The following is a 17,801-nucleotide window of genomic DNA, read 5'->3' on the forward strand; positions in this document are numbered from 1 at the left end:
ATCTGTAATTTTTTTTTAAACAGTGATTTTCAGTGGAAACTAACTCTTATGCTAGACACATAATCTCATCAGCCAGAAACTTCTAGCTCAAATCTCACTCCAGCCAATTTGTCACGATTGATAAACGAAATGTCCTTGTTCAGAGCAGCTATATTTACTGTGATCTAGCGATACACAACCTGTGGGGGCAACCACTTAAAACTAATTGCCTGCTTTGTCCAAGCTTTTTGGCTAGTTAATGCATCTCTGTCACCTCTGAGCTCTCCATCTTTCAAAAATGTTGTCTATAATGTTCTTCTACTGTGAGATTCTTCTCAGCTAAATCGAGTTTCCACTTTGACGCCAAACAGCTGGACTCTTGCATTCTGTTATTTACAAGTTGCTTCCAGCCAATAAAATATTCTGACCACCAGGCTACATCAACACAGCCAACAGGTGTTACAAGACTTGTTTTCACAACGAAGTCTTGTAGCTCACTGCAACAAAGATAACACATATTGGCCCATATCCTGTTGCATAGCATAGTAAACTGCACTAGAGTAGGCCCACTAAATCAGTGGGGTTTGGTGAGTCAACTCCTCTCTAAGTTCTACTGATTCAAAGGGACCTGCTCTGATACTTACTATGGTAAAATAGGTTGCAGTTAGGCCTATTTGAGTCACTGGAACTTAAGGGAGTTGACTCACCAAATCCCCACTGATTCAATGGGTTTATATTAGTGCAACTTACTACGTTAAGCAACAAGATTTTGGTTATTGTTTTAATGTTAAAATTTACCAAGTGCCTTCTGCTACTCCTTCTAATATGGTCACTGTTATATTCTTTAGAGTTTCCAGGAGAAGAGTCAGATATACATATACTGCCGCCTCTTATGCTGTTCATCTGTCAGCAGATTTCATTCTGCTGGCAGATAAACAGGCTCCATTCTGCTAGCACAACTGATATTCCCTTTTGCAGCAGCAGCTCCACCCCCAGTATGCTCAGGAGGCATGAGAGAACAAGGAGAAATCCAATCATGGACGGAGTCTAGATGGAGAGAGAAAATGCATACACTGGGAACCCAAGATGTTTATTTCTTGGCATCAACATGCTCAGTGTTGAGACATTATACCACTATATACAACATACACAACAGAACAACAAACAAGAAATGTTAACTTTCTAAAGAAACAATAAATAGGGATAATTTGTACATCCCTCCCTTCCTCCTTATATACAGGCTCAATGGCATGGGTCAGTAATTATTTCCTATAATTTAAAGTGTAAAGAATACAAGGTAAATAATTGCAAAAGACACAGAGAGAGGCTTTCCCTCCCGTCTTCTCTTCTTGCAATCCAAGAACTAGGGAAGATTTAATGATTTAAAAGCAACATCTCAGAACATTCTATATACAAGTCATTAAAGATATTGCAGTAGAAACAGAAGAAAGAACAGAGGCTTCAGGCTGATTTTTCTGAATTAACATGACTGTTGGCTCTGTGGGGGTGGGTGGATATGCTCACATCACATGCGAGCCAACAGAAGATTGAAAAGCACTGAACTGTGCTTCTAGGCTAAAAGTGTCTTCCTTGCATGTTCATTTTATCATTAGGTCCTAATTGTAAAAGAGCCAGACTGTTCTATTCAGAAATCATGGTAGGATGATGAATGGCCATTAGACCACAACTGCTGCCGGTATATGAAAATATTTCACAGCTCCTCAGCTGTGGTACCTTGCAGCACACACTGGCCTTGTGGACTGTGTGCTAAAATGTATCTTGACTTTGTAACTGTGTGGCAGGTTCTGAAAAAAAAACACTAACCATTAGCCAAAGCAATGCATGGACTGACTTTGATCAGCACAGGAATAATTCACAACAAATTGTAACCTTTTCTTCAACGGCTTTGGCTTTGGAAATTTAAAATCCATGCTTGCCAAGAGATGGCTAACATTTGCAGGGCCACGTATCTTTTGACACCAGCAGATGCAACTCTGCAGGGATTAGAAAGTTAAGGACCAATGTGCTTCTCATTCATCTGAGGGCTAGGAATACATTCGGTTACCAAAATCAAAACAGTCACCAGTTCTGATGGAACATCCAGAAACACTTAAGTGAATTCCAAAATTGATGCTTATATAGCTTTATATTAACTTTCAGCTTCTTTGGAAATGCCACATTTTTTACCATGGAGCATACTGTGGCAGTAAGGAGGTCTCTGTAATCTCTGGAGAAGCTGAAAATTCAGACCAGCATCTGAGATGAGGTCATAATCCCAGCCTCTTAATGTTTGTCACCCAATTTAAGTAACTACGTATATACTGAATTTTTTAAAATACTATACTCAAAATAAAAATGACGAGTAAGGATTTTATGAACCACCACATCAGGCTCTCCTTAGTCCATACATAGTACCACCAATTTTTTAAAATATGTATTTTGTTTTCGTTTTGGACCCAGCTATGAACCCAAAGCATTAATCTCCCACCTTCATTCTCCACCAAAATATGGGATCCACATTTTGCAAAAATTGACACAGTAATAAAAAATGAAAATATAAAAAATATAAAAATATGAGGAATACTATGACCAACAGCAATTGTTATAATCAGTAAGATTCAGCAGCCATCAATTACAAATTCTGCTACCAAAGTATAATCAAAATACTCTTTTTGTATGGAGTATTTCACATCAGCCATTGCAGCTTCTTAAAATACAGATGATACAATCAAGTACCATATTAAAAGTTAAGACTACTAAAATACATACAGTAACAGACTGTGTCCAGCAGTCACCACATTATGAAGGTAAAATTATTGTTATATTAGGTGCAACAGCAAAAGATCTTCAAAAAGAGGAGACTGGATTTGGGAAATTGGCAGGTGTCAAACACACGGCATGATGAGCAGGAATGCTTATCTCTTAAGTGGAAAGAGGAATTACTAGAGAGTGGGTAGTGATTCACCAAGTTGCTTACACTATTGTAAACCTTACTGCCTCCGGACTGTGTAAATCATCTGCTGGATGAGCAGCAATGAAGGAGATTCTAACATGTTGGGGAGAATCCTGGGAAAAGCACAAGTCATATGTTTTCAAATTTTTTCCATAAACTCATTTAGGTTAGATGTTTTCGGGACACTTCTGCCATTCGGGTGGCTTCCACATGACCACACTGCATCACGATACCAAGAACTGAAGTCCAGTATCAGATGAAAAAGGCTCATTTAGGCAATGAGTACAAAAAGAACTAAGTATTTTTTAAAAGAAAGAACTACAGTACTTATGTGAGCTGCCTCTAGAATAACATTACCATGTTTCATTCTGAAAGTCTCAAATGCCATGCAGTATTTTATGATATCAGAGAAAGTTTTAGTAGAAGCCAACTGTTTCCATGGAATGCCACAAGGAACTAATTTAATTACTTTAAAAAGAAAGAAATTACACTTTAAATGTCCAATCAAAATAGAGGTGAGATGGAATGATACAAGGGAAAGGAACAGTGTGGACTATGGTGTACACTTTCTGGGGACAAGACCACCAGATGTTTGCATGACCCTTTGTCAGTGGTCCAGAAAGCACAGTTTATTGGCCATGCAGATACATCCTACCATTATATCCTCGGGAAGCAAAAACATGGCTTCCCTTGTGTTTAGGTTGCTGCTAATGTGAACATATATTTTTCTAGAGTAAGAGGACAAAGAGCATAAGGCAACTTGGCACTGCCACCGCCATGTAAGTTTAACTGGAACGTGGTAACCCCCTACTAAAATTAATGTAAGTTGCATAATAGTGCTTATCAGATTATTCCCAGAATGACCCATCTAAATGCATACTGCAATTTAAATTTATAAGGATGCCCAATCTCTGCCCTCCAGACAAGGGGGCAGCCCACCATCACCTTGCTTCACAACATGGAATTAAGCTTACATATCTGATGTATTCAGTAAAGGAACTGGAAAATAGCTGCACAGGTATAGTAGAGGATTAAGATGGAAGAATGTTGATGGGTCATGGTTCTGCAGCTCCCAGTTCTGGAGAGAGTGGTAGTCCGTACCAGTGCAGACATGGAATAGTATGAGTGGCAATGCATAGAGCAAAGCTGTAGTATGGAATTCTGGCTCTCTACTTACAACAGGGCAAATCTGCTTAAAAATTAGACAGATACATACACATACACACACCATCTTCCTTTTCTATACATATCACTTACAACATGGAACACCCCCCAACAGCTTCCCCTATACAATCCCTGGAGTGGTATTAGTAGTAACACTGACAAGTTTACAGTCACCACACAGTTTAGACTGAAGAGAGTGTATGTTAATGTAACAGATGATACAATGGCAAATCAAGGAAAGGAAATGTATTTTCTTTTCATCTCAACTGCAGGCCATTCTAACTACTTCTTTGTCAAGAATGCATCAAACTCTGCATATCTCAACCAAGCATTAAGTCACATATTCATCTTTTCCGTAATTCCACCATTTCAGTCTACTGAAGCAACGAATCGATCACAGCTCCTGATTTTGCAGAACGTTTTCTGTTTGGAAAAGAAGAAAGCCCACATTACTCATGATTGCAAGAGAGAAATGTATGGTTTTCCAATCAAAAGCACACATGAGAAATGATAAACCTAAAAACCAGGTGATTTGAGGAAGTTAACTGAAGTGTTTTCTTCTTAAAAGGGCAGATATAGAGCATAGCATTTAAAAAAGAACAAGCTCAAGCAGAAGATGTAGTCATTACTTTTGAATGGGTGCAGTGTGCAATTTAAGCCACAACTTATGGTAGGCAGGGATGCAGTAGCAGGAAGGAGTCAGAGGCAGCAGAACTATCAATGTTGGACATTGTCAACTACAGAATGGGGGCGAGGGTGGGGATACTTGGCTTGGACGAAGTGATGTGGCAACACCAGAGCTGATTTCATCCAAGACATCAGTCATACCCTTGGCACTGGCACCCAGTACAATCAAAGTAACTCCTATGTCATACAGTATTTGTAGCAGTTAGACAACTACAGATTATCCTGTGAAAACTGAAATCATTGAAATGCATTATGCATTATCCAATGTTAGTCTCAACCAGATTAGACTGAATGAAATAAATGGAACTTATGATCCTTGGAACTAAGAAGCCCCATTTAGTGCAATGGGCCTGCTCTAGTGGAGACTAGCTGATTATCTGCAATAGGATAAAGTCAACATATTTTGAAGCTAGTTGTGTCACCAATGACAATTGTACAATCAGGGCTGTCCCAGAATAAAAATGTGTGTACCATTCAAGCTCCGCCATGTAGAGAAAAAGCTTCCATTAAAAAGACAAAGAAAGCCTTGCTCATTTGTAATGTCAAACTGTTGGCAAGAATGTCTCCACGAATTTTTCTGATGAATTGGTGGCAGTGAACTGTGTAGTGCTCCACTCCAATCCTCCGTGTCTGTATGTGCATATTAGAATAATAAACACATTCGAATTCCAAGAGGGGGAGAACCATCCCTTCCCCGCTTCCTGCCGCTGACCCTCACGTTTATGAGACCAATGATCCTATTATGTTGGATTTGTCATTCTCCTATACAAAGAGGATCAGTTTGAAAAAATCCTTATTTGAGCTACATACCCAAATTTGTCATTCTCCTATACAAGGATTTGTCATTCTCCTATACAAACTAAGGATCAGTGAAAAAAAATCCTTATTTGGGCTACAGCTATTAAAACCCTTCAGCTAGCATGGTCATACTTGCTGGGCAAGTCTGGAACTTGTGATCCATAAAAGTAACTTTCTAATCTCCGCCTGAGATCTACAGTTATATACTTCATGCCATTTCTGTAATTTTTCTGTGTGTCCATGCACACTGTGAAAATGGAGACCAGAAGTTGGTTCACTCTGCAAACCTGAATCCTTCAACTCTGATAAGCACTCCAAACAGAGATACCTCTTTCTCTTTTAACATGGGAGCAACTGTGCGCAGTCAACAACCTTAACAATCCACACAGAGTTGCACTGAACAGCCTGGGGATGATCCTCATGCATGCACAGAGCCTTGGCACAGGTCATGTTGTTAGAACATCTATAGAAAGTTCAACCTGCACACAAAAACAGTATTTTACAGCAGTTATCTCACCGTCTGCCGGTTTTGGGCCTTGATCTCCCTTTTGAAGTCCTTGGTCTCTCTAACTTCATCAAAGACTGTCGCAAGCTCTCTTCAGTGTAAGCTAGATATACATGTGAAAGGTCCACCTCGAAGGGCTGAATGACAGCAAAAATTGATACGGTGAGTTGACATTTGCAGGTCATAAGAAAGCACTCCATGAAAACTGCAAAAACATCCTATACAAATAGATACTGTGGCCAAAGGGACAAATGCCAGTTTCAAGAGTCCCAATGTGCAAAAGGTCACTTACATCTTTCTCTTTTTTATCTGGCACTGGAGTCTGCTTTCTCATGTTATTGCCCGTATATGCCACACATTTCTTAAACAAAAAAGGAAACAAAGAAAATTAGTTATCACAAACCAGTACTTGCTCTCTTGTGAGAGCCTCTACTTCCAGTGAGGGAAGATCTTACAGACTGAAGAAAGGAAGTTTCCTCTTCTCCATTTGCCCAGAACAAGCTGGTAAACAGAGGGAGCAATGCAATCCCTGACATATTTAGTCGGAAAAGATTTCCACTGCAGTTGGTGAGACAGTTCCAAGAAAACAGAAGCAGGACTGGGATAGATGTGTAAGAAGCAGACATTCCATAAAGGAAAAAGGGAAAACAAAAACAATATACTGTACTCTGCACCCCACTGTGTTCACAATACCAGCCAGTTTCTGCTTTTATTTCCACCAACACCATGTGGACATTGCTGGGAAATTAACATGGGGGCTCTTTATATTGTGCTAACAGTTTACACCACCAGCTCCCATTTATCACAGTTACGTACCAACTGCCATTCTCCTATGTCTTCGTTCCAGTGAACATAGTTTTCAATCATTTCCTTGAAAGAAATCACAAGGTAAAGTCAGGTTGAGCACCAGATCCACCTCCTCCTAGAAGATCCCTTCTGAAAATTACTTTCCCCAGGTGCGCTGAAGAGGGCTGGCTCAAAGAACATTTGCTGCCCATGGCAGAATAGCACATGCAGCTCCATAGCCCACACTAATCAATGTGCTTTGCATCCAAAGCCAGCCATGTTATTTTGGCATATGAGTGAGAAAATCGCACAGCACCTCTCCCTATCCCTAGGAGTTCTTTTTTAAAGGAAATAACTAGTAAGATGTTGCTCGAGGTAGTTGTCCTGCTGTAATAAATGGTAGGCCCCATCCCAGTGCTGAGCCTTCCCTATCTGTTTTCATTACAGATGAACTAGGCCAATTGTGATTTGACAAGGAGTCAGAACATCGGAGCACCAAAAATCCATCTCATCAAGAACCCTAGAAGTCTTTAATTGCCCTCTGCCTCAGTCACTCCCCAGCAGCTGGCACTCAGACATATACTGCCACAGAACTGGAATTTTCATATAGCCTTCATGATTCATGATTGTATTTTAATTGTTTTGAATTTTTATTGTATTTTAAATTTTGTAAGCCGCCCAGAGACCTTTGGGTAGTGTGGGCGGCATATAAATTAAATAAATAAATAAATAAATAAATAAATAAATAAATAAAATGATTCATAGACTACATGGATGAATGCTGCACTCACAGATCCTTCCCATGCTTGTCAAGTATCACCTGAGCATGGTGGTAAGCAACCATTCTGCTAATCCCTTTCACATCAAATCTGGGCTCCAAACGTTACAAGGAGAGCTTGGGAAACCTGCTGTGGAAGGAGCTGGCAGTTTACAACAAGAGATGGGCACAAATCTCTAGTTTGACGGTTCAGCCTGGTGCATTTAATGCTGAAATAGGTGTTTAGCAGTTCGGCACCCTTCCTCTTTCTGGCAGGTGCCCACTGAGAGGCAGTACCCAGAGGCGGCAGGGCAGGGAAACTGGGACTCTGCTTCTGAGAGGGGGCCCTCTGGAGGGGTCAGGGCACCAGAACACCAAACACCTCTTGTGGTACTAAACAAACTGGGCCTTACTGGCGGTTTGTGCCCCTTTCTGGTCACAAATTGCTGTTCGAAATAACAGAATCATAAAATAGGTCCCCCCGCCCGGCCACCAAGTTACAGCTGAAAAACCTTAGCAGACTTCACTATTCACCTGGTAGTCCTGAGGTATAAAGTTGTCAATGATGAGCATTTGAAGCCGCAGCTCCCTGCTAAGCTGCCGGATGTTCTCCAGCAAGCCTTCAATTTCTCTTTGATGTTCTTGCTGCAGATCTGCCATCTGCGGATGCATAACAAATCATCAAAAACCACCACAAGCTACATCTTCTGTTTGTAATCTGAATATTTAATCAGGACTGGTTTTATATATGTTACACTTGTGATGAAGTGAGTCATCAAAATCTTTAGCAAAACCTTGCATTTTGTATACAAGGTTTTCACATCAGGTTCAAAGCAAGTCTGCAGGTGCATTTCCATTGAACTGTCAGAGGCAATTCTGGAGGTCATTTTTAAAGTAAGCTGCTGCCAATTTTACCAGCATTTGCCTTTATGCTCTCCACTCTCCCCTTTGTATCAAACATAACAAACTTTGAGCAAGTAGCAGCCTATTTTACCTTGCATGTAAAGGCAAATAAATGGGTGCCCAATTAGTCAAGCTTGAATTCTGACTAGAGTGAAAAAGAGTAGATAAAGGCTATTCTCCCTTGCACATATGAAAATACAGAACTAACAAAAAAAAGTGATGCTAACAGGAGTAGAAGAGAAAGACCTAAAATGGGATGAGTTGACTCGAGAAGAAAATCCACAGTTGCGAGTCTGCAAGATCTTAGCAGAATTTACTGGAAAAGACAATACCGCTGGGGCAGGGGCATTAGGAAGAGAGAACCCGAGATGCTTTTGGTTTGCAAGATCTGAGTAAGAGCTCTTAATTAGCACATTTTGGAAGTCAGTAGCTCATATATATGTTCAGGCCTTCCCTCCTGTCAATACTTAATTTCCTTTCTCTTTCTATCTATTTGTTTTATTATATGTGGTGTTGTTTACTTGTAATAATTTTTATGCTTTATTGTATATTTTTTTATGGAAGCCGCTCAGAGTGGTCAATCTGACCAGATGAGCGGGATATAAATCAAATAAATAATAAATAATAAATAATAAATTAATAAATAAATAAATAAATAAATAATAAATAAATAAATTAATAATAATAATAATAATAATAATAATAATAATAATAATAATAATAATAATAATAATAATAATAATAATAATAATAATAATAATAATAATAATAATAATAATAATAATAATAATATAGTCACAGCATATCAGAAATGACTTGATGGCATTTAACATATTTGGAAGTGGGTTATTTTTTTAAGTTACCACGCAACTGTTATAGTGGCAAGATGGGTGGAATGACTGAGGTACCAATTACCAACTGGAGACTACGAAAGGATATAGGGATCAAAGTTCTGCTAATACCAAGTAAGACCGCCTCCAGCCGCAATGCAAAAAACAGCAATTTCACAGCTTACACGAGTGAGCTTCTGAATATTTGTTCTGTATTCTTTTTAAAATATATTTTAAATATATACTTAATATCTGTATTTTCAAAATTGTTATTCTTTGTGTGTCTTTGTTTTTAGCATTTCCTTGTAGAATGTGTATTTGCAGAATATCGTAGATGCACTCTCTTGCAGCTATAATAGCATATGTTAGCATACGTAACCATTGATAGACTCCTGAAAATCTAAACAGAACACATGGCCTATCTGTGCATGGTTGCTTCCTACTGAGTGAACAATGTGTGAATAATGCTTTTTCTTCTTCTTCCAGGGATCATGAATATGTGTACCTTTGTTCACTGTTCCAGAAATAGGACTGGCTATTTTCTTTGCCCTCATAACAAGTTCTAGAATACAAGACTGACCTCTGACTTGGCTGCCATCAGCATTGTCCAGACTTTCTTCAGTTTCTTGGTCTTTCCTTGTGCTTCCTCTTGAAGGCTAGTGTACTTCTCCTCAATATCCAAACGTTCTTGCTATTTACAAATAACCAGAAATGGCCCAAGTTAACCAGAACAGCCCAACTATTTATGTGCTGCTGAAACAATGCTATTTAGCATCACCTCCCCACCCCTGACTCTGCTTTTTTTTTAGAAATTCATGCAAGTATAGAGCAGAGATCCTCTGTCAGTGGTTGCCGGAGAATATCAGCTATTCCAAAGAACCCATTTCATCTGGCAATGTTAACCAGCAATGGCTAACACATGAAGGAGGGCTGCATCTTGCATGCCCTAACGAACCCTTGTGCTGAAATGGAAAAGGCCATGATATCTCAGTTTTCTATATGCAGGTCCTGAAGCCGTGGAATCTAAATTGACTGGCCTCAAGTTCTGGTGATGACTTTTCAATTCATAGAGAAACATGGCCATCAAAGAGTTAAGTAGCCCCTTAATCAAGAATAAAAATCCACCATGTTTTTTCTTTATTACATCTGGAAAACTTCCCTCCAGTAGTCATGGTACTTTTTGTAGGCTATAACAGCTTTCAGAACACTGAAATGAATTATATTTCAGGGCAGCACCCTGGCTGGACTCAATGCAGCCCCGAGGCTCCCAGATTTGGGTATCTGTCCTCACCTACCATCATCCAATAGCCAATCATAGCAACTCTAGAGCAGACAAATGGCACGTAGTGTATTTTGAACAAACCCTCATCTTAAAACAGAATCTGTTGTCACAGTGGAGGACACTTCTCACTTCACATGCAGTTTATCTGCACAGGCAACCACAACCAGGATATGCAAAGGAAGAAGGAGAGCACCATTTGTGCTGTTTAGTAACAATGCAATCAACAGAACATCAAAGAGACTAATCACACCTCCTTCTCTTCGAGCTCCTTACGGAGCTGCTCTGCTCGTCTCCTTCGTTCTTCAAGTTCCATGTTCGATTCCTCAAGGAGCTTCTCCTGCTCCTCTGCCTTTGCCAGCAAGTCCACACCTCCTACAATCACTTTTTTTTCCAAGGCTGACAGTTTCTCCAGCAGAGACTGGTGTTCTTGCCTTGATAAAGAGAGAGGAAGAGCCTCAATCCTTTGGCATGAGGATTCTGAAGCTACAGGGCCCACTTGCACTGGAGAACTCACACAACCCATGTCTTAAACAGTTGCTTACATTTATTTAGCCACAAATAAAGTACAATGAAAAAATAAAATAAAATGAAGAAGACAAAAATGCTGCAACACCTTTAAAGCTAACTGCTATATTTTAATGTTAGCTTTCCAGCAAGGGAATAAAAATTATCCTCTTTTGCCCAGGAGTTTGCTGTCTCACATCTCAGTCCAGCTGAGATTCTTACAAAAAGAGAAAAACAGAATATTCAAAAACTTCCTGCCATGCTTAATTCTTCTAAGTCTCCAGCATTTCTTGTAGAACTAAGCAAATTGAGAAATGTTTAGACATTAATCATGCCTCTTTAGACATGAATAACTGCCTTCTACTGCCCGGGGGGAGGCAAATGCAGCATACATTTAGAGTGTGATGGATATGAGACATATGTGAGACATATACCTAGGCAAGGAAGGAGAGTTTGGAATGCACAGCCTGAGTGAACATCTGTAAGACAGGAAACACGAGGGACACAACTCCATGTAGGAGATTATGCACATACTCATGTAGGAGATTATGCACATACTGTTTGGGTATATTTCCAAGCTCTTTGGAGTGTGCAACATCCCAAAACTAATGGCATTTTGAGTGTACACACAGAAAGCAAAGTGTGCTGCATAAATATCACCCATAAATATCCGCTTAAAGGACTCTCTGAGTGGTTTACAACTGAATTATGTTGGCTACACATTGCCCTCCCCCCCATCCCCAGCAAGTTTGATACTCAATTTACCAACCATGGAAGGATGGAAGGCTGAGTGAACCTCAAGCTGGCTATCTGGGATTGAACCCAAGTCATATGCAGAATTTGGGCTGCTGTTTGACTACTGTGCCATGAGGCACATGAAAACTTAAATGTGGAGTTTATTGACAAATCATCAGGTCTGCATTTGGTGGTTGTCAGCAATCTACCACTCAGTGGGGTTTAACACCACTGTGGGCATGGTAGGTCATACCATACTGGTCTAGTAATATGTAGCATGTTTTCAAGTGTCCCACTTGGGGAAGCTTGCATTTGCCAACTATCCCAAACATTTTTTGAATATTCCCAATCCATTCTCCCCCACCTCGCCAAGCCTAGTCTCAGCTAACCCTAATGTCTACTTGAGCTTTGAAAGCCTAGTGGCTAAAAAGCTGAGTTATTACTGAGAAAGCTCACCATTCAAACCTCACCTCTGTCATGAACTTCCTTGGTGGCCACAGGCAAACCACTGTCTCTTAGCCTCATCCTTCAACCATGTTATGGGGGGAATGGGGGCGGGAGAGGAGATCCACATATTGGCCATGCAGTTATTGTATAGATTATAATTAGTACACCTGGAGGGCTTTGAAAGCACTATACAAATCCACTCCAGAACTAGTTTTAATAGAAAAGAGGGAAACAGATGTAATAAATAGAAGTGTTATGTTCTAGTTTCAGGGTGCTCACTGTGCTTTAAGGAGGTCTTTCTCCCTCTTTTCAAGCTCTGCTCGGGCTTTGTTCCTTTCTTCTTCTTCCATATCAAGTTTTGTTTCCAGGGCTTTCCTTTCTTCATCAATCTTTGCTTGCATCTCTATCATCTTGTCGGGAGACACTTTCTTCTTTCCTTTCAGGGAAAACAAAGGCAGCTCTAAGGAAGCGCAGCATATTAAAAACATACATGCATCCCCGATCACATGATTGGCCATTTTTAAAACTGCACTCTGTCTTGTGATAAGACTGAAAGAGCTTATGATTGCTACTGTCAGACCAAAGCTCCCAGAATTTACATCATCATCATCCAGTCAAGAAGGAACCACTTTGAAATAGTGGCACCTCTCAGCCTTGGCACCCATTGCATTTTAACGGGCTGCAGGAAGAACAAAAAAGATGTCTTTACTAATACAGATACTGTACATGGGAATATGACCTCTCATCATATATAGCAGAATTCTAACTTTGATGGCATGGGAGAGATTTTTCTTTAACCAAACTAATTTACTGCAATTTGGATGCTATGGTGTGTGTGTTTTCAACACACATTCCAAGAAGAGTAGGCATTTTAAAACAAAAAATTCAAAGGTGCAACATGGGATAATAAAATAACGTGTGTTTATGAATAAATGAAAATGCCAAAAGGAAGAAAGAGCAAAGTATCAAGCTAAAGCCAACTTTCAAAATCAAATGAAATCTCTTTGCACTGAGATTAGAAAGAAGAAAAGGGAAGGAGAAGAAGAATCACATCTTTGTTTGCACTATTTTGTTACTCCCCCTACCCCAGCCACACTTTGATATATTTGAGTTATCTGGTACATCTAGAATGACCACATTCTACACAGGAGACCAATAAAGGGCCAGCTGAAAATAAGCAGTGCTTTTTATTATTGCTGAGAGGGGAAATTCTTAAGAATTCTTTGTTTGGTAAGTGAATCTGGCTAACATTTATATACAAATGTTGCTTTAACACTCAAATCTGTTGCCAATGAGTAGCTAAATACATATAAATATTGTCAAGGTCTATCTCCTGAGTCCAACAAGTTTGAGAATGAAAAAACAAAACAAAAAACCCAAAGCTTTTGGAACATAATCTTAGAAAGGTATTAAATGGAATGCAAATCAAACACACCAACCTGCTTGATCTTGCATTTTAAGAGGAAGAGGCAAACAAATCGCAGAGAGGCAGCACACAGCACAGAGAGGAAGGGAATGGGGAGGGAAAAAAGAAACATATTATTGCTTGATTTATTTAACAGAAAACAAGGTCATATGTAAAGGCATTCATCAAAATCTGCTTGAACAGGCAAAAAAGGGGGGTGGTATTAGCAAATTAAAATCCAGAATGCACTGCTGCCCCATTTCAATACTGAAGCAGGATAAGCATTTCATACTGAAGTATATCATGAATCTTCAGCTCACTGAAGGATAAAACTGCCTTTTGAAAATATTGCACTAAACAGACCTGTCACAAAGATCACATCTGAAGAAACATACTAGACAATTATCAACTACTCTAGATCAAGACCAAGGTTTTTAAGTAGCCAATTGTCACATCTGCTGAGTTAAGCTTGCTTGGTATTTTATTCCAATTCTGCCTTTCAAATTGTTCAGTTCCCCACAGAGGAGATATCATGATACGTTTCAACATTAATTCAAGCGGAGTGTTAAACAGATCCCCCCCCCCAGAAACTCAGATGCTTTCACAGAAATAAAGTGATACATTTTAACCAGCGCTATCAAAGAGAAAGAGAAGGGGGGAAAGCAGCAAAAACATGCAACATGCAAAAATAAAAGAAGTTATTGCAAGGGATCATGTCTTTCACTTTAAACCTGACGGTTCAACACGCATTATACTTGTGTCCACGGGCAGTGAACTGTTCCTCCAATGAGGATATTGTACTGGGACTGAAAGGAAGGGGTAGAATGGTAGGAATACCAATGGTTTCAAACCAATTAATTTAAGTGCATCCTAAAGGTGGTTTGAACTTGTTCCACTTCATTGCCGCCGCCGCCAGCATCTTAGAACTGCACTGCTGGAACAAGGCTGAACAGGGACACCAAGTAGTCCACAATGGCGGAAGATTGTGGACACCTAGAAGCTTTGATGTCCATAATGAAACAGAGATGTCCCCTTTGCTTCTGTGAACAGGAAATGTCTGACATACAGAAGAGGAAAACATCACTGTCCAAAGGTTTTTGTTGAGAACTGGTTCTCCAGATATGGGTGAATTACTATTTCCATCATTCTTTCTCACTGACTATGCCAACAGGGCTGATGGGAATTTGAGTCCAACATCAGAAGAAATAGCCTTGATGTCACTCACAGGCAAGTGCTAGCATTCCTCACTATTGGCTATGCTGCCTAGGATTAACAACATCCGAAGGGCCACACTTTGCAAATTCCTGACACAGAAGCTAATGGGACATCCCAGCATGAGCAGAATGTTAGGAAGAGCCAAGGAGTTTGGTTTCAGGCACCAATTTTTTCAACTGGCTTTTCAAACAATTAACAAATGATGGGCCTAGCCCAGCTTCTTTGCTGGAATATACACATTAAAAGAGAGAGAGAGGGAGAGAGACCATGAACACCCTACTGAAAAATTGTTAATTTCATATAATGCTAATGTATCAAAGATCAAAAGTACATTTAAAATACATTCTATTTCATGATGTGATCAACACTAACATTTTTTCCTGCTTTTCTGAGCTATTTAACTTAAGCCTGAAGGAGACTTTCCCCCCCTCCAAACTCTGAAAGAGCAAAGAAAATAAAACATGCTTTATTTCATGGGGTGAGGGTGGGGAAATCCACATGTCACTCTGAACGTAACCAATGTCAGGGACAGGTAGCAAAATGCAGCATCAAACAATGAGTGCACAAGTTATGGAAAGGCCAAAGCTTCACTGGATGACTTAGGAGCTCCCACTCACTAGTGAAGGATTTGTCCAGAGGTTTTTCTATGACAGAGCATGTAGAGTCTGAACTACTGCTGCTGCTACTGCCTGGAAAAGAGAGAAGTGGACCCCATGGAAAACCCAGGGAGGGAGGGAGGGAGGGAGGGAGGAGGAAGAGGAAGAAGCAACACATGCAAAACATTAGCTCTAAAGCACAAGAGACTGGTTTAAAGATGCATTGTCCCATTTTTGTATCTTTCTTTGCTTTACCACTGCAGTTACAGCCTAGATTATGATACACCTTGCTTGTTTAACAAACCATCACCAAGTTATTTTAGGAAAAATCAGCTGGACAACAGTGCACTGTCTTGGTCTCAGTAGAAAGGTGCTCCTTGCTTTTCTTCAGACAGTCAAAACAGTGCTTTTCTGTGGAAGCTTTTTGATGCGGGAGGACTTATTAACCATGTTTAGCAAAGTATCAGCTAAGAACTCAGGAGGAAGAAACAGGACATTGGTTTTCAACTTTTTCTTAATGGAAGTTCAATCAAAACCAGTTTCAGACGATAGCAAAATTTATGGGGGTGGGGGAAGGAATGTTCCATCTGAGTGGACCACTGATCTGAGGAAAGTACAGACAATGACAAGGTAAACCGCCAGTAATTTTTTTCTGCCCTATCAAACTCCATATTGAAGGGTGAGGGGTTACTAACCTGGGGGAATGCAACTCTCTACAGTTCCAAGAAAAGGCTGGGAAATTATCAAGAGGTAAATTGTCATGGTGGCAATATTCCACTTTAGGAGTTAAGTAATTTCCTCCTAAATAATAGAACACTGAATTCCATATCCCTCCACCTAGCCTACCTTTAAGAGTCACTTGCATATGTTACAACTACACTTTGGAAGCCAATGGGAACAATTTCCCAAGAGTGACTGATCCATACAGCAAATTGTAATTAACCCAAAGGTTTGTTACATGGATTTCCTCCATCAGATAAAGAACTGCTAGCAGCCTCTATTAGGGACAGAACAACCAAGATTTAGAACAGCCTAGGCCAGGATTACTGGTCTAAGAAAAGTCCCCCAAAACTTGAAATACTAGCCTTTGTAAATAAACCTAAGAAAGAAGCAACAAGTCATCCAACCAACAGCACAGAGGTAAGCATCATGACAGGCTCTGCTGCTTCCAACTTGTATTCTTTGCCACAAAACCACTGAATTCTTGTATGATCATGAAAGGCTGATTTGTTATATCCTATTAATAGAATTTAAACAACAAATCTGTTTAAGAGAAGTTCCTTATTCTTGGGGGGGGGGAACAGTTAAGTAGTTGGCAGGGGATAATAGTTAGGCATTGCTTAAGGAACCAGCTTCCACATCGCAAACATTATGCCAACGAAGAAGAGGTGTTGCTTTCCATTTTAAAAAAATCATCATGGTCACTTTGTAATAAGTTTGATACACTGTTCCAAAAACAGGAAAAGCGAGAGAATGAGAAGGTTGCCTTCTCTTGCCTGTGATGAAGGCAAATGTCAGCATACAGTGGTGCCTCGCATAGCGACGATAATCGGTGCAGCAAAAATCGCTGCAAAGCGATTTCGTCGCTATGGGATATTAAAAAGCCCATAGGAATGCATTGAAACCCCTTCAATGCGTTCTTATGGACTTCAGACTCACCTTAAAGCGAAAATCCTCCATACGGCGGCCATTTTCGCTGCCCGGTAAGTGAGGAATCCATCCCAGAAAACAGCAGGCGGCCATTTTTTTACCCAACGGCCATTTTGGAACCACCGATCAGCTGTTAAAAAATCATCACTTTGTGATGATCAGTAAGCAAAATAGGGTACCGATCATCGCAAAGCGATTTTTCCCCATAGGGAACATCACAAAGCGATCGCAAAAGCGATTGCAAAAAGTTAATCGCTATGCGATTTCGTCGTTAAACGGGGCGCCCGTTAAGCGAGGCACCACTGTATTTACTATCTGCCTACCATCTCAGAAGATAGAAATTATCCATCAGAAAATCCACTGGCAAGCCAGATTCCAAGCCCTACAGACCAATATGAGGTACACACCAGTACATACTATTCTGAAGAGAAGCCATAAAGGGTGTAAACAAAGCAAACACCTGCAGCTGTTAACAGAGAAAAGGTGGAGCCCATTGTATTAGCAATAATTTAAACAGACATTATACACAATCTGTTTGGGTATCCCCCCACAACAGACAAAACACGGTCACATCAGCAATACGAGGTTTATATACTACCTCACTA

At 40.0% G+C, this 17,801-nt stretch overlaps 1 protein-coding gene across 3 annotated transcripts in view; it reads right to left on the reverse strand.

Annotated features, from left to right (window-relative positions):
- Positions 1-1,053: 1,053 nt before the first annotated feature.
- The window catches only part of KIF3A (kinesin family member 3A), a 36,778-nt gene continuing 20,030 nt past the window's right edge, over positions 1,054-17,801 (reverse strand). The window contains exons 10-19 of one of the 3 annotated variants that reach the window (XM_020813666.3): positions 15,568-15,639; positions 13,770-13,778; positions 12,610-12,766; positions 10,895-11,075; positions 9,943-10,053; positions 8,164-8,289; positions 6,903-6,956; positions 6,379-6,447; positions 6,099-6,223; positions 1,054-4,519 (exon numbers count right to left, since the gene is read on the reverse strand). In XM_020813666.3, the coding sequence (XP_020669325.2) occupies positions 4,471-4,519; positions 6,099-6,223; positions 6,379-6,447; positions 6,903-6,956; positions 8,164-8,289; positions 9,943-10,053; positions 10,895-11,075; positions 12,610-12,766; positions 13,770-13,778; positions 15,568-15,639 (953 nt within the window). In that variant the 3' untranslated portion in view covers positions 1,054-4,470. The remainder of the gene's footprint in view (positions 4,520-6,098; positions 6,224-6,378; positions 6,448-6,902; positions 6,957-8,163; positions 8,290-9,942; positions 10,054-10,894; positions 11,076-12,609; positions 12,767-13,769; positions 13,779-15,567; positions 15,640-17,801) is intronic. The other 2 variants (XM_020813667.3, XM_020813668.3) reach the window with 2 other exon arrangements.

The sequence above is a fragment of the Pogona vitticeps genome, chromosome 2 (genome assembly GCF_051106095.1).
Source record: "Pogona vitticeps strain Pit_001003342236 chromosome 2, PviZW2.1, whole genome shotgun sequence".
In the NCBI taxonomy this organism is placed as follows: domain Eukaryota; kingdom Metazoa; phylum Chordata; class Lepidosauria; order Squamata; family Agamidae; genus Pogona; species Pogona vitticeps.